The 17215-nt window shown below is 40.9% G+C and overlaps 1 protein-coding gene across 3 annotated transcripts in view; it reads right to left on the bottom strand.

Annotated features, from left to right (window-relative positions):
- Positions 1-17215, bottom strand: part of TMEM71 (transmembrane protein 71) — a 58650-nt gene that overhangs the window by 30607 nt on the left and 10828 nt on the right. For 2 of the 3 annotated variants that reach the window (XM_011977102.1, XM_011977100.1), the window contains one exon: positions 14181-14353. In XM_011977102.1, the coding sequence (XP_011832492.1) occupies positions 14181-14353 (173 nt within the window). The remainder of the gene's footprint in view (positions 1-14180; positions 14354-17215) is intronic. The other variant, XM_011977101.1, reaches the window with a different exon arrangement.

The raw sequence follows: 17215 nt of genomic DNA, 5'->3' as shown, positions 1-17215 counted from the left end.
GGGGAACAAGCAGGGTAATCTGAACAGCTGCAGTTAATAAATAGAGACTTTCTCTGCCTTGATTGCTGTCATGGAATGTCTGGAACATAAAATGACTAAGGAAAGAGACCAACCAGCTGGGAAGAAAGACTGAGGCAGCCCCCAGGTGACATCCCCAGAGAAGACCCCCAAGCCAGAGGATTTGGGAGGTGGAGCAAAAAGAAGTGGGGAGGAAAAAGCTGCGTGGATACGGGCCAGGCAGATCTATTTATTCATTCAATGCAGTTATTGTATATACTGCCAATGCTGCTCTGGAAAAAGGAAGTCAAATTAGATACTGCTCTGCCCTACTCATGATCGGGAGAGGGACATATATGCAAATGAACAATTAGGATGCAATGAGGTAATTGCTACAACAAAGGCTGGAACAAGTTGTCCAGTGGGAGTCTAGGAAAGGGTGTCTGAGAGTCTGTCTGAGGGAAATCCAGGGAGGCTTCCCAGAGGAGGCAGTGCTTCAGTGGAAACTGGAAGGAGGAGTAGGAGTTCTTCCAGAGAGAGAGCAGGAAGAGGACTGGCCAGGCAGAGAGGAAGAAAGTAAGTGGGGATGGGGAGAAATTACAGTACATCAATCTAGGAGAGACCACGGTGGGTTCCCAGAAGAGTGAGTCCTTCTGTGTCACTAGACAAGAGCATGTGAGTGACGCCAGTCCCAGGAGAGGATTCTGTCTGGGCTGCTAAGCAGAGGTCACATTGTGTGGGGTCTCATATCACACTCCAAGCTAATATTGATTCTGTGGGTGATTTAGAGTCATTAAAAATTTGAGCATGAGTGTAACATGAGTTGCTTTGTGTGTTAAAATGCTCACTCAGCAGTGAGAGATTTGCAAGATTCCCAGTCTAGGAGCTGAGTGACTATGGGGCTCCAGAAGACATTGGGGTCCTCATACAATGGTAGTTCTTAATAGGGGGTGATTTCTCCTCCCTGGGGACATGGTGCAGTATCTCGAGACAGTTTATGTTGTCACAACTTGGGGTGAGGTGAGGAGTGTTACGGGCATCTGCTGAACAGAGGCCAGGGATGCTATTAAACCCCCAACAACGCACAGGACAGGTGCCACAACAAGGCCTTACCTGCCCACAATACTATGATGCTGAGGCTGAGCAACCCTGTCATTGAGAGAGCGGACCTAACCATCTAAGGCAACTGGATCATTAGAGTCCTTTCGACAACTCTGGTAGGTGCTTCGAGTGGTGATCACGTGTCTGTATTTTCCTGGTTGTGCTTACTCTAGTCAAAACACTGTGTTCTCTGCCTTCAGAGGACAGATCATAATTTATGATTTTATAATTGTTACAGAAATACAGACAATAGAATACATAATTTGTGTGGTTTTTTTGTTGTTGTTGTTGTGTAGTGTCTGCCTCCCTCACTAGATAAAAGGCTCCATGAGAAAAAGGTCACTTCATCTGACCCAGACACCAGCAATTAGTACCCAGCTCATAGTTAGCATTCAGTAAGTTTTACGGAGAATTCAGTAAGGGGTGGGAGGTTAAGATGTGCAGTGTTGTTATTTGCAAAATCTAATGTAGGCCTGCTATGACAGGGTGCAGTAACTATGGAGAAAGTGGGTCGGTATTCGCCACCACGGAGGCTAAGGCTGAGCTAAGACTGTGACTTCAAGAGAGGAGAATAGCTGGTGGGCTGGCTCCACCTGTGGTCCCACTCGGACTGGATACTCAGCTGGGGTTTTGGACTGGGGAATTACTAGTAACCCTGCAGGCTGCCTTGCACCACCTTATACATAGCCTTTGGCAGCTTGACAAAGCAGTCTGTGGATGCATCCCTGCTGGTTGCCATAGAGAAAGGAGTGGCAGAAAATGAAACATGCAGATCATCCAATAATGACCAGGCTCCTGAGGGGGCCCTGGACCATGATCATCCCAGCACCATGCACGGTAGCCAAGAGGTGGAAGCAGCCCAAGTGTCTATCCATAGATGAATGGATGATGAAAATGTGGTATATGTATGCAATAGAATATTATTCAATCTTAAAAAAAATAAGGAAAACTTGCCATTTGCAACAACATGGATAAACCTGGAGCACAGTATGCCAAGTGAAATAAGCCAGTCACAGAAGGACAAATATTGCATAATTCTCCTTCAGTGAGATAGCCAAAACAGTCAAACGCATAGGAGCAGAGAGTACAATAGTGGCTGCCAGGGGTTAGGGGTTGGGGTGGGGGAAATTGGGAGCCATTGTTCAATGTGAATATAGTCTCGGTTATGCTGAAAGGATGAGTTATAGAGATCTGCTCTACAACATAGTACCTATAGTTAACAATATGGTATTTATTAATAAGGTAGCTCTCATGTTATGTTCTTAACACACACACACACACACACACACACGGAGACACAGGAACCTTTGGGACATGTTGGATATGTCTATTACCTTGAGTGTGGTGATGGAATCTCGGGTGTCTGCATATATCTAAAGTCATAAAATTGTACGCATGAAATATGTGCAGTTCTCTGTATAGCAATTACACCTCAATAAAGCTGTTAAAAAAAAAAAAGGAGGCTAGCTGATCAAATCAATGTGGAAGTGAGAAAGACATGGGAACTTCCACGGCTAATTGCATATTCATGAGTGCCCCTTAACTACAATCTGGGTAGATGTGGACGAGACTGTAACAACAGTAAAAAGATGTGCTGTTTCCCAGGGCTGCCCAGTTGATCGTAAAGCTTTGCTGCTGACAGTTGGATGAAATAGAAAATGTATTCTATGTAGAATACTGGAAATTGTACACAAAATTTTCTAAAAGAAAAGATGGCATTCGACAGAGAAACCACAAAATGTCTTAACAGTCAAAAGTGATCAAGGAGATTTTTCATCTCTGAAAAGACATGCTTTAACTTTCCCTAATTGACAGTGAACTTTCTTCTCCAAACTTAATAACAAATAAAAGGATTATAATGCAAAAAATATTTTACCAAATAGCTCTAATTGTATTATTGTTGAAGATATCTATTTCATTCTGTTTAACTTGATTTCTAAATTTGATGTAGTTTACTTCTGTCGGGAAGATTCTGTATCTTCTAAGCACATCTTCCATAGCCTTTTATATAAAAATGGACATGATTTGCTATAAAGAGAAGCCCAAAGCCACATGCAGATGTTGCCACCCCGAAGATATTTATGTGACAGGCATGAGTTCTAGAGAAAGGCACACACCTCAAGCTCAGGTGACTTGCCTGGAGTCATCCTGCCTTTTCTAGGACTGGCAGAAATACAGCCCATCTTGTTCAGTCCTCCCTGCGTGAATCCTCTACTCTCCTTCAGTATGACTCACAGGCTCTGGGAACACATCCCGAATTGCAGTGTTGGGGCCTGGGAAGCTGCAAAATTCCGTGGCTCAAGAATGAATTGCAACTAATGAGGAAAGGTGTCAACACAGCTGGGAAAGGGGTGAACTGAGGACAAACAAAACAGGCAAAAACATCCTCTTGCCTGAAAAATGAAGCACAAGAAAATCAGGGGAAGTAATGTTTGATTGCATCCATTGCTCAGAGAGAAAACAGCAAAACAATTTAATTTTGATTTCTTGTGGAGTCTTCTAACTAGGCATTTCCAGAGAAAAATAAATTGCTGATAAAAGTCACGGGGCCTTGGGTAAATCCGGAAAGCAAGAAGTCTGGGGAAGATGTGATTACTTTGACAGCAGAGATGAGAGATTTCAAAGTCCTGTGTGCATCCAGGTTGACTAATTACTGATTTTGGATGGAGGTAGTTTGATTTGTTATATTTAGAGGATATTTGGAAACCATGAGAATTTTAATAAGATACCTCACACACGTGCAGCATTGCTGTGGTCCAATCACTTTGAAATTGTTTGGACATATTTCGAAGAGACAAGGAAGGAAAAACTAGATGTTAATTTCTAAATATGTGAAATACTGTCTTTAGAACAGTGATTCTCAGACTTTAGTCATCCAGGCATCATTTTCCTGATTTTTGCCAAATCCCAGAACCTGCTTGCTCTTAGCCATTTAATATTTTCTTAAAATTGTCTCATTTTACATTTTTACTTTAATGCAAACTTTATATCAGTCACATAAATGCCCTAAACAGAAAGTAAAGGTAAAAATAAGTACAATGGAAAATGTAACCTTATTTAAAGTGTGTGAAATATTGGTGTAGCAGAAAGCTCTGAGCCTGTTCTTGGTTAAGAAGAACTTTGTTAAAACCAAAGACAGTGTAGCAAACGTTAGAGAATCTGACAGCTACCAACGTTCTAAACGGAGCCTTGGTCTTCTTGGTTTCATCAGAAGGATTGTATGGGAATTGGAAAAGGAGCCACAGCTTCTCTCTTACTGTCTGATTCAACATTCACTGTTGCTATGGGCTAGCAGCATTTCCTACTCTACCCTACACTTTAGAAAACATTGCTTTAGAACTGAGAAGACACTTGCCTTGTTGCTCCAGAAAAAAACAGGGGAGAACCAATGGATGGATACTCGAAAAGGCACACTAGAGGTGAGCCTGAGTAAGCCATTCCTGGAGCAGCAGTAACCACTGAGAGGAAGAGGCAGCCTCAGAAAGTCATGAGCAGGTGGGGTAGCGGATGGGGAGATGTTGGTCAAAGGGTACAAAGTTCCAGTCGCACAGGATGAAAAATGTTCTGGAAATCTATCCTATAGCATGGTGACTAGAGTTAATAATAATGTATTGTGTTCTTGAAAATTGCCAGGAAAGGGCCAGGCATGGTGGCTCACGCCTGTAATCCCAGTACCTTGGGAAGCTGAGGTGGGCAGATTACTTGAGCTCAGGAGTTTGAGACCAGCCTGGCCAACATGGTGAAACCTCATCTCATCTAAAAATACAAAAAATTAGCCAGGTGTGGTGGCTCATGCCTGTAGTTCCAGCTACTCGGGAGGCTGAGGCAGGAGAATTGCTTGAACCCGGGAGGTGGAGGTTGCAGCAAGCCAAGGCCAGACCACTGCACTCCAGCCTGGGCAACAGAGTGAGACTAGGTCTCAAAAACAAAAAAATTTCTAAGAGAGCAGCTCTTAAATGTTCTCACAACAACAACAATAACAAATGGTAAGTATACGAGGTGATGGATATGTTAATTAACTTGATTTTGCCATTTCACAATGTATAACTATATTGAAACATCACATTGCCCACTTCATCAATACCATCTTAATTAAACATTTTATCACAATGAAACAAAATAATGAGAGTCCAAAATAGGCAAATCCAAGGATGCTGAAAGTAGATGAATACTGGTTGTCAGGGGCTGGTGGGGAAGGAGGAGTGACTGCTATTGAGTATAAGGTTTCTCCTTGGGGCTGATGGAATGTTCTGGAACAGGAAAGCAGTCGTGATTGCATGACCTCCCTGTGACTATACTAAAAAAATCACTGAATTGTATACATTAAATTGGTAGGTTTTAAGGAATGTGGATTATATCTCAATTAAAAAGTAACGAGAGCTCTCTACTAAGATATTTGTGCTACCCTGTCAGAAAGAGTCAGAGTGATGACTTCTCCTTTGCCTTCTGAGTGAAGATTCCAGACATAACACATCTACCCGGGACTACAGAATTCTTGAGTTGGCCTCCTTATCAAGCTGTGCATCATTAGCCAGTTCTTCATATTCTTTTCTTTCATAACACCACACTCTTCTGCTTCCTTGCCTGAGAAACTTTCCCCAATGAGCTTTTTCCCAGTATAGTCCAGTGATTAAGAGCGCACGCTCAGACTTTTCTCTTCAAATCCTGGCTATGCAACCTCCTACCTGTATGGCCTCACATAGTACCTGAGCTGCCTTAGCTTCTTCCCCTGGAAAATGGGGATAAAGAATAATAACTCATTCAGAGGCTTTGCAGATAAGTGATGACATGACATGTGACTTTGTTGGAACTGTGCTCGCCTCTAGCACTCACACAATTAGGGATCGTTATTACTGGGGCTTCTGTTCAACCACCTGAATTCCTTTCTTAACTCTCCTTTCTTCTCATTCACTTGTTTTCCATAAGTAGACCTCTTTATTCCAAAGAACTGTATTGGCTCTCAGATTGGCTTATGGATCAATGTCTCTAGATCCTTCCTTACTCCTGAATCCCCTTACGTTTCCAAACCTCTACTGGTTATGTATTTCCCATAAGGTATCTCAAATTCAACCCGTAAGAAATAAAATTTATTGTCTGTTTTGATGATCCCCATCTGTTCTTTTCTGCCTTTTTAGAGCTAATGTGTATTAAGCAGAATGCCAGCCCCTGGTATTCATAAGCGATATTAGAGATGTGACACTTCATGAATTATTGCATTTCATTCTCCCCATTCTATTTGCTATTATTTTTCTTATTTTATATCTAAGAAGTGGAGGATCAGAGAGGTTAGTTAATAACTTGTCCAAGAACAATCAGGTGGGAAAAGATGGTTCTAGGATTTGAATTCAGGTTCATCCAGTTCAAAAGCTCATTTTCCTTATGACTCTACCACACTATCTTCCAGCCCTTGGTGACTTGCAGAATTTTTGACGCAGTCTCCCAAATTAAATACATCAGTTTTCTTTGATTCCCCCACTTTCTCACCACTATATTCTATCTATCACCAACCTGTCAATTCTACCTTGGAAAATATTCTTTAAGTCTCTTCCTTCCTCCCTATTTCCTGCCACTTCCTTAGGATACTGGTTGATTTTAATTGCCTTGGAGCTCCCATCCAATCCTCAATTCTGCTATTGCAAAGATAACTTGAAAATTCCAAATCTGATTGCATCATCACCCTGCTTAAGAGCCATCAAAAAATATTCTTGATTGATTAGATAAAACCCCAAATCCTCAATGGCACAAAAGGTTCTTCAAATATCTATGGTTAATCTTTCTGGCCTCACCCCCCACATCCCTGCTCTTTCTCCTCTCCTCGTCCTGTTTATACATTCTTGCTATTGTGGAAAGCTAGAATCACTCAATTTAAGTAATCCTTTGATCATATTAAGAATTGTTTCTTCATTTAACAAGCACTTATTGTATTTTTAAAACTAATCTAGTATTACATGCACACACACACACACATAGGAATATATGTAAAACTTGGTAGAATCATCATGGTATTGTGCCAATGTCCATTTCCTGGTTTTGATAATGTGCTATAGTTGTATAAGTAGTTATGAGTGGGCAAAGCTGGATGAAGTATATACTGATCCTCTCCGTACTATTTTTTGTAACATTTTGTAAATCGAAGTTATTGAAAATTTTAAAAAATGTTATGTGTGTTTTCTCTCTAGGAAGCAGATTAAGAAAAATCGCAGCCATATAATTGCTACACATTTATATTAATACATTATTGCATTATATGACTCCTGTAGCTTGCTCTTTGGGCCTGCTAGAGGGACATAATGGATTTCTCCTTGAAAAGGAGAACAAAGCCCTTCCTGGCAGCAGAGCAGAGTCTGCACTTTTAAATCAGATAGACCTAGGTTGAATTCCAACTCTGCTGGTTATTTATTTATTTATTTATTTATTTATTTATTTATTTTTTGAGACAGTCTCGCTCTGTCACCCAGCCTGGAGTGCAGTGGCACGATCTCTGCTCACTGCAAGCTCCGCCTCCGGGGTTCACACCATTCTCCTGCCTCAGCTTCCCAAAGAGCTGGGATTACAGGTGCCCGCCACCACGCCCAGCTGTTTTTTTGTATTTTTAGTAGAGACGGGGTTTCACTGTGTTAGCCAGGATGGTCTCGATCTTCTGACCTCGTGATCCACCCGCCTTGGCCTCCCAAAGTGCTGGGATTACAGGCATGAGCCACTGTGCCCGACCCCAACTCTGCTGTTTATAAGCTAAATTAACTTGGGTGAATTCTTTAACCCTAAACTTCAGTTTTATCATAATTATAATAAATAAGATAATATGACTTACTTCCTATGAGTTTGGGGGATATTTAAACAAGATAATGTATGTAAACAAGCTAATATATTTTTAAAAGACAAAATGTGAAGTGCTCAGCACGTAGTAAGCACCCTTGACTTCTCTTTTCCTCTCACAGCCACGTAGGCAAATCTTGTTGCCTCTACCTGTAAAATGAATCTGGAATCCTGCTTCTCATCACTTCTTAATGGGTTTCTTGCTTCTGTTCCGAATACCTGACATCTAATCTGAATCCAGCAGCTGGAATAATCCTTTCAACATGTAAATCGAAACAAGTTATTCCTCAGCTCAGAATCCTCCAGTGGTTTGCTGTCCACTCAGAGTATGAAAGCAAAGCCTTTGAAATGACCCCACAGCTCTCCTTGTTCCTTCTCACTTGCATTCCTGACACACCTTTCAGTCTTTTCCCTACTATCCCCCCGCACTCACTCAGCCCAGTGCAGGCTCCGAAACTAGAACCTGTACACCAACATTTCACGTGCCTGGATTGTTCCTCCCCCAGATATCTACAGAGCTGTTTTGCTTTTGCTTTTAAGCCAATGCTCAAGTCTTTCTCAATGAGGCCTTCTCTAACCATTTTATTTGCGTTTGCAATCTCCATCACTTCCCCCTTTCTTGTTTCCCATACCACTCACCAATTATTAACATGCTACATTATTTATTTATTGTCTGTCTCCCCCTACAGAAATGCAAGTTCCACAAGAGCAAGCCATTTTGCCCATTTTATTCACCACTATGTCCATTGTATAGAATAATGCCTGACACATCGTTGGCCCTCAATAAAATCTTCCAAATGAATGCATAAATGAATTACAGCAGAGTGAGTGACATAAGAAAAGCCACAGATGTGTGGAAGAGCAGGATCCATTCAGGAAACTGAAAGATCAGTGTGATCTGTGTCAATTGCATGTATGGGAAAGGAAAACGATGGCGTTGAAGACAAGACCAGCCACACGGACCTTCGGCAACTGCCACTGCCCAGGGCTTCTTGCTCACAAGGGTCTTTTTCTTGGTTTAACAGTTTTTCTTGGTTGACACTTGAAATTCTTAAGCATTTTTGAACAGGGGGCCCTGTATTTTATTCTGCACTGGGCCTGAAAATTATGCAGCCAGTTTGGGTTGGAGAAGTAGGAAATATTCAAAAAGACCTTGTATGCTGTGTTAAGGAATGACAAGGCCACATTTAATACCTTGGGAAGGTGAGCCTTGCAGCAGTTTGGAAGAATGGGGAAGCTGGGAGTATCTCCCCAGTTCATCTCTGCCTAGCCATCCCACTCCTCCTTCAAGACCCACTCAGAGCCAGGTGCAGTGGCTCACACCTGTAAATTCAAGCACTTTGGGAGGCTGAGGCAGGTGGATCACGAGGTCAGGAGATCGAGACCTTCCTGGCCCACATGGTGAAACCCCGTCTCTACTAAAAATACAAAAATTAGCTGGGTGTGGTGGCATTTGCCTATAATTCCGGCTAAACGGGAGGCTGAGGTAGAAGAATTGCTTGAACCAGGGAGTCAGAGGTTGCAGTGAGCCTAGATCATGCCACTGCATTCCAGCCTGGTGACAGAGCGAGACTATGTTTAAAAAAAAAACAAAACCCACTAAAATGTTGTCTCCCTCTCAAGCCCTCCCAGCCACCTCTAGGTACAGCTAACACTGCCTCCCCTGGATAAACCTCTGACATTGTCTCCACATACTACTCTTAAATCTCTTATGCTGTTTCAGGCATTATACTCAAATTATTTGCAAATGTATTTATTTACCTGTTTTAAACCAGGAATTTCTCAAAGTAATGTCTTACTTAGCTTGGAAGAGTGTTGTGTTTAGTACAATAGCTGGCACATAGCACATACTCAGTGAGTTTGATGAGTGAATGAATAAATGAAAGAATGACTGTTAAATGAGTATATAATATATCAAAGTGGACCTGCAAACTCACTTTTATTTCAGGCCCATTTATTGATGAAGTGACATCTATTAGTCCATTTTCAGGCTGGTGATAAAGACATACCCAAGACTGGGCAATTTACAAAAGAAAGGGGTTTAATGGACTTACAGTTCCACCTGACTAGGAAAGCCTCACAGTCATGGCAGAAGGCAAGGAGGATCAAATCACGTCCTACATGGATGGCAGCAGGGAAAGAGAGAGCTCATGCGGGGAAACTTCCCCTTATAGAATCATCAGGTCTCATGAGACTTATTCACTATCACGAAAACAGCACGGGAAAGACCTGCCCCCATGATTCAATTACCTCCCACCAGGTCCCTCCCACAACACATGGGAATTCAACATGAGATTTGGGTGGGGACACAGCCAACCCATATCATGACACATGCTCAAATTTCCCCCATTGTTGATAGGAGGAGGAGAAAGAGAAAGGAGAGGCAGCAGGGACTCACTCAATCTTCTCATTTGCCTTCGTCCACCTTCACCTCTCCCTTTCCCTTCCCGGCAGACATCAGGGTCTTCTAAAGGCCATTCCTTTATTTCCTTACCTCTCACTCTCTCTTCTTTGTACTCATGGTTCTCTTCTGCTATCTTCACTCCACTAACAGTCACCCCCAGGCCAATGAATCTGTTGAACACTCAGTCCTCATCCTATTTACCTTTCTAGCATGATTTGCCATTGCTAAGTACTCCCACCTTTTATACCACTATTATCCTAGAAATTTCATTACACAGCACTCTCTTGGTTTTCCACTCACCTCTGTGAACGCTTCCTTCCTAATCTCTTTTGCAGGTTAATCCTGTCCTATTCACTTATTCAATGTTTGAGTTCACAACATTCCACTTTAGGCTCTCTTTTTTGAAAACTGTATACCCTCTTCCTAATCCATCTCGTCCACTGCAAGACCTCAATGACTACCTATACTGATATGACTTCCAGATGTATAACTTTAACTCAGATTCCTCCTCTGAGCTCCAGATTACAAATATCAACACCATCTTGATATTGTCTCTTGGATGTCCCAAAGAAACTTAAACTCATTGTGTTTCAAACCATGCATGCTATATTCTCTCACCAAGCATGTCTACTCACTAGGCAACTCACACTCCAGACGTTTTCATGTCCTCAGCACAGGATGTTCTTGCCTTTCCCCTTTGCCCAGCAAAATCCCCCTCATTGTCTAGCACTCATCTCCAATGCCAGTTCCACAGGGAAACTTTTCTTAAGTTTCCAAATGAGTCAAATTCCCCATTGTGTCATACAACTTTTTTTCATGGCACCTACCACAATCATTATGTTATGTTTCTGCAATTGTTTAACAAAGAGCTGAACCCCAGCCCCTGTTCCAGTAAACCAGAAGGCCCAAGAAGACAGGGGTTACATTGTTTATTTCATCTTTGTATCCCCTGACCTACTGTAGTACCTGGAAAATGGTAAGTGCCCAATAAATATCTGTTGTTTCCATTCTAGTAATAAAAATAATTATAACTACAACTTACTGAGCACCAGACATTGAACTATGGCTGATAGTCATTGTCTCATTTCATCTTTATAATATGCTTTGAGAATCAATGTACAGAAATCACTAGTCAATTCTGTATCCTAATAACATTGTGTACACTGACAACGTTCAAGCTGAGAGTCAAATCAAGAATGCAATCTCATTTACAATTGCCACAAAAAATAATATACCTGGGAATACCTCTAACCAAGGACATAAAAGATCTCTACAAGAAGAACCACAAAGAACTGCTTAAAGAAATTATAAGTGACAGAGCCAGGCGTGGTGGCTCACCCCTGTAATCCCAGCATGTTGGGAGGCCGAGGCGGGCAGATCACGAGATCAGGAGATCGAGACCATCCTGGCTAACACAGTGAAAACCTGTCTCTACTACAAATCAGAAAAATTAGCCAGGCATGGTGGCGGGCACCTATAGTCCCAGCTACTTGGAAGGCTGAGGCAGGAGAATAGCATGAAACCAGGAGGCAAAGAGCCGAGATTGCACCACTGCACTCCAGCCTGGGTGACAGAGCGAGACTCTGTTTCAAAAAAAAAAAAAAAAATTACAGGTGACACAAATAAATGGAAAAATATTTCATGCTCATGGATTGGAAGAATCAATATCACAAAAATGGCCACATTGCCTAAAGCAATCTACAAATTCAAACTACTCCTATCAAACTATCCCTATTCCTATCAAACTATCAATATTATTTTTCAATTTAAATTTAACTTGGTACCAAAAAAGAGTTTGAATAGTCAAAGCAATTCTAAGCAAAAAGAACAATGCCAGAGGCATCATATTACCCAACTTCAAACTATACTATAAGGCAATAGTAACCAAAACAGCATGGTACTGATACAAAAACAAATACATAAACCAGTGGAATGGAATAGAGAACCCAGAAATAAAGCTTCACTCACAGAGCCACCTAATCTTTGACAAAGTCGACAAAAAATAAGCAATGGGGAAAGGACTCTCTATTAAATAAATGGTGCTGGGATAGCTATATGCAGAAGAATAAAACAACCTCTACCTTTCTCCATATATAAAAACTCAAGAAGGATTAAAGATTTAAATGTAAGACCTCCCTTAAACTAGCAGAATCCTAGAAGAAAAACTAGGCAACACCATTCTGGACATCAGCCTTGGAAAATAATTTATAACTAAGTCCTCAAAAGCAATTTCAACAAAAACAAAAATTGACAAACAGAACTTAATTAAACTAAAGAGCTTCTGCACAACAAAAGAAACTATCAACAAGAGTAAACAGACAACCTACAGAATGGTAGAAATATTCACAAACTGTGAATCTAACAGAGGTCTAATATCTAGAACCTATTAGGAATTTAAACAATTGAATAAGCGAAAACCAAATAACCCCATTTAAAATGGGCAAAAGATATGAGCAGATACTTCTCAAAAGAAGACATACATGCAGCAACAAACATGTGAAATAATGTTCATCGTCACTAATCATCATAGAAATGCAAATAAAAAGCATAATGAGACACTATCTCACACCAGTCAGAATGGCTATTATTTAAAAATCAGAAAACAGCAGATGTTGGTGATGCTTCAGAGAAAAGGGAATGTTTACACACTGCTGGTGGGAATGTAAATTAGTTCAACCACTGTGGAAAGCAGTTTGGAAATTCCTCAAAGACTTTAGAACCACCATTTCACTAGCAATCCCATTACTTGGTATATATCCAAGAGGAAACAAATCATTATACCAAAATGACACACACACTCACATTTTCATGGCAGCACTATTCACAATAACAAAGACAAAGAATCAACCTAGGTTCCCATCAACATGGAATTGAATGAAGAAAATGGTACATATACACCATGTAATATTACACAGCCATTAAAAATAATGAAATCATGTCCTTTGCAGCAACATGGCTGAAGCTAGAAGCCATTATCTTAAGCAAATTAACACAGGAAGAGAAAACCAAATGCCCTATGTTCTCACCTATAAGTGGGAGCTAAACTTCGGATATTCATGAATATAAAGATGGCAACAGTAGACACCAGGGCTACTAGATGGGGGAGAGAGAAAAGGGGGCAAGGGTTGAACAACTAACTATTGGGTACTATGCTTAGTAACTGGGTGATGGGATCATTCATAACCCAAACCTCAGCATCAGATAATATACCCAGGTAACAAACCTGCACACGTACCTTCTGATTCTAAAATAAAAGTTGAAAAAGAAAAGTAAATTTTAAAATAGATGCTTTGAGTTCCCATCACTGTGTTTATATACATGTATATACACATACTTACTTGTATGAATATTGTTATTACACAATATGCATATATATCTAATATGTATTATATTTCAAGTTATATGTATGCACACACATATATATATATAAACCATATATATGGTTTTAAAAATGAAGAAATTTAAACTCAACAAAGTTAAGTACTATCCAAGTGTACTCATACTGGGACTTGAACCCTGACTCCAGTACATTTTTTTCCAATATAGGTCTTCTAAATCTGACTCTCCAGTATCCTTTCTCCACCCATATTCCTTACAGAAAAGATACGGTGGAAATGTGCAAATATTTTCCCAGCATTATCAACTTAATAATTTACACATTTACATTAGGCTATTTTGCATGACATAGTCACATATGTGTTTTGATCACACATGTAATATAGAGAGAATTTTAAAAATATGGCCCATCTCTCCATCAAAATGACTGTCATCTCTGGAACTGACATTGGTCGAGGACCACAGGGTTACCACTGCCCACTTGGAGATAAAATTTTTATTATGGAAAAGAAGACTCAAAACTCACCATTTCCATTGCAATGGTCTGTGTCCAACCTCTTGATCCCCTCCAACCAGTTGTCCTCACTTGGAGAAGAGTCGACGTCACAAAAGATACTTCCATGCAGCCAAGGTTTGGAGGTACTGAGGTTGAAGAGAGAAGAAAAGGGATGACGGATTCTCTTTTTCTTTCTAAATATCCTAGAGAGAAATGAAAGCATGGTGAACAATTAATAATAGTTACCTTTAGTTCAAAACTGTGATTTCCACAACCCAAGTCTGCTCACTGCATTAATTCTACAGAAGTTTCTCAAATTCTACTGTGTGCCAGGTCCTTGGCTCAATGTCTAGAGAACTGAGATAAAAGACAAAACTTTGTGTGTGAAAAGTTCACAATGAATTATGGGAGAAAGAAAAAAAATAATGCACATATAGGTAATGCTTTCCTATAGTTTATTCTGTGCCAGGCATGTTTCTTAGTGCTTTACATAGATTAGCTCACATTATCTTCAGCACAACTCTGTGAAACAGATACTATTATTATCCCATTTTTCTGATCAGGAAACTTAGGCACAGATAGGTTAAGTCACTTGGTTGAGGTCATGCAGCTAGTGGGTGACATAGTTGGGATGCAAACCCAGAAAATCTGCCTCCATGGTCTTTGCTTTTGATCGCTATGCTATATAGGAGATACGTGCTCTGAAAGGATTACCTAGAGGCTGCTCTGAGGGCACCAGGAGTGGCAGTGCTAATTGATAATCAAGGGAGTTTTTCTGGGAGAAGTGAGTTGTAAGCTGCATGAGATGATCTGACCTGTTCATCGAGGAACCAGTAGGTGTGATTAGGTCATGCCAAGAAATGAAGCTGGACAGGTAAAAGGAAGGCAGGCAATGATGGACTTCTCATATGATACAAGGGAGTTGGAATTTAGTGTTGGAACAAAGGGAGACCTCTAAAGCATGGCTACAGGGAAGACAGTAGTGATGACATAATTCGGTTTGCATTTCCAAAATTGTCGGTAACAGAGGGTGGCTCAGAGGTGCAAGATTGAGGGCAGAGGGGCTGATCGAAGTGCACAGGGGAGTCACTGTTGCCTATCTTCCTGTGATGTGTCAAGCCCTGTGCTGAGCACAGGGTGCTCACTATACTGGTGAAAAATAGTGAGGGCCTGAACCAAAGCTAGGTAATGCAAGGTCGAGTGAGACAGCTTTCCCATCACATGCAAGGAGGGCATGGAACAGTTTTCCCATCACAAAATTCTGCTCTTTAGCTACAGCTGCTACCAGAAGATGCATTTTGAATTGTGCTTTCCCTTGGTGGTTAGGATGAATTACAACAAGCCTTGTGCATTCTTTATCCTGATGGTTCTCCACCACGTTGATTTTTGGCTGCAGGGAACATCTGGTAGGTTTTGGAGACATTTTGTTAATGTTACACCAGGGAAGGAGTGCTCCCGGCAGACGGTGAGAAGAGGCTAGAGATGTCATTAAACATCCTACAGTGCACAGGGCAGTTGCCCACAACAAATAATTATCTGGTGCAAAATGTGAATAGTGCTACTGTTGAGAAAATCTACTTTATTTGAACTCTCTCTGTCATTGGTTCCAGGAATGGCAAGTTGAGAAAAATGGTAGAGTTCATGACAATGGAACACATTCTTGTGAAAATGAACCAAATTTGAAAGATTCTTGTAGGTTCTATGATGAGATCATTTAAAATGGAATAAACAGCAATTAGAAATTTTTATTCATTCATTCTTATATTCATTAATTCACTAAACAGCTCTTTATTGAGTACCTATTATGGGATGGGCACTCATCAAATTTGAGAACAAAAAGTACGGGTGAAACATCTTTAACATCAAGAATATCTATCTAACGTGGGCTAGAGTTAAAAGTGATGTTGCAAAACTGATTCTTGAAAGTCAGACCATCTGAGCTGGAATCCTATTTCCACCTAACAGCCCTGTGAGCTTGGGAAAATTACTTAACCTCTCTGAACTTATGTTTCACCTTTGTGAAATGGGAATGGCAGTAATAAAATCTATGTCATAAGATTCCAGAGCAGGAGTTGGGAATCAAATGGTAGTATATATGCAAACCAGTTGGGATAGTCCCTAGCACACAGAAAGCAATCAATACATTTATTTTATTTTTTAAATAACGAACATCGGCAGTTATGTGAGGTGAAATGAGAAGAAAGAAAATGGAGTAAAACTTTCCTGAAGGAGGGTGCCTAACCAATGTAAGGAAACCACCTTGCAGTAGCCTGGCCTGGAGAATGTACTGGAAGGTGGCTAATGCAGGAGGCATCAGAATGCTAAGGTAATCATTGCAGAAATCTAAACAGGAGGTTATGGTGGCCTGAATGAAGAAAATAGCTATGGGAACAAAGACAAGAGGAACAATTCAAAATAATTTTAGGAAGTAGATTCATTTGGTCTTCACGTTTGTCGTGGAAACAATAAACTTCTTACCAAATACACCTTACCTGGACACACAACTGAACTACATCTTTCTGCTCCTTTGCCATTAGGTGTGGTCATGAGTCTAAAGTCTCCCCAGTGGAATGTGAGTAGAAGTGATCTGTGCCATTTATGGGCTGGAGTCTTGGGGAAAGCAGGTGTTCCTTCAACTCACATTCTTTCTACACTTTTACCAGTTGGTTCCAGGCAATTCCACCATGCCACAGCCTCTATAAGGCTTGCATGGTTAGCAGATGCATATGATGAAAGAAATCTGGGTCTCCGAGTCTCTGCTTCAAGGTGGCTCACCAGTTAGGCTAGAACACTCATGCTGGACAATTACATGAACAAGAAATAAAATCTGGGCCCAGTGCAATGGCTTACACCTGTAATCCCAGCACTTTGGGAGTTGGAGGCGGGCAGATCATAAGGTCAGGAGATCGAGATCATCCTGGCCAACATGGTGAAACCCTGTCTCTACCAAAAATACAAAAATTAGCTGGGCATGGTGGTGGGTGCCTGTAATCCCAGCTACTTGGGAGACTGAGGCAGAAGAATTGCTTGAACCAGGGAGTCGGAGGTTGCAGTGAGCCGAGATC

Source organism: Mandrillus leucophaeus, unplaced genomic scaffold (genome assembly GCF_000951045.1).
Source record: "Mandrillus leucophaeus isolate KB7577 unplaced genomic scaffold, Mleu.le_1.0 Scaffold173, whole genome shotgun sequence".
In the NCBI taxonomy this organism is placed as follows: domain Eukaryota; kingdom Metazoa; phylum Chordata; class Mammalia; order Primates; family Cercopithecidae; genus Mandrillus; species Mandrillus leucophaeus.
The sequence above is the reverse complement of the archived record's forward strand: the minus strand, read 5'-3'. Positions and strand labels throughout refer to the sequence as shown.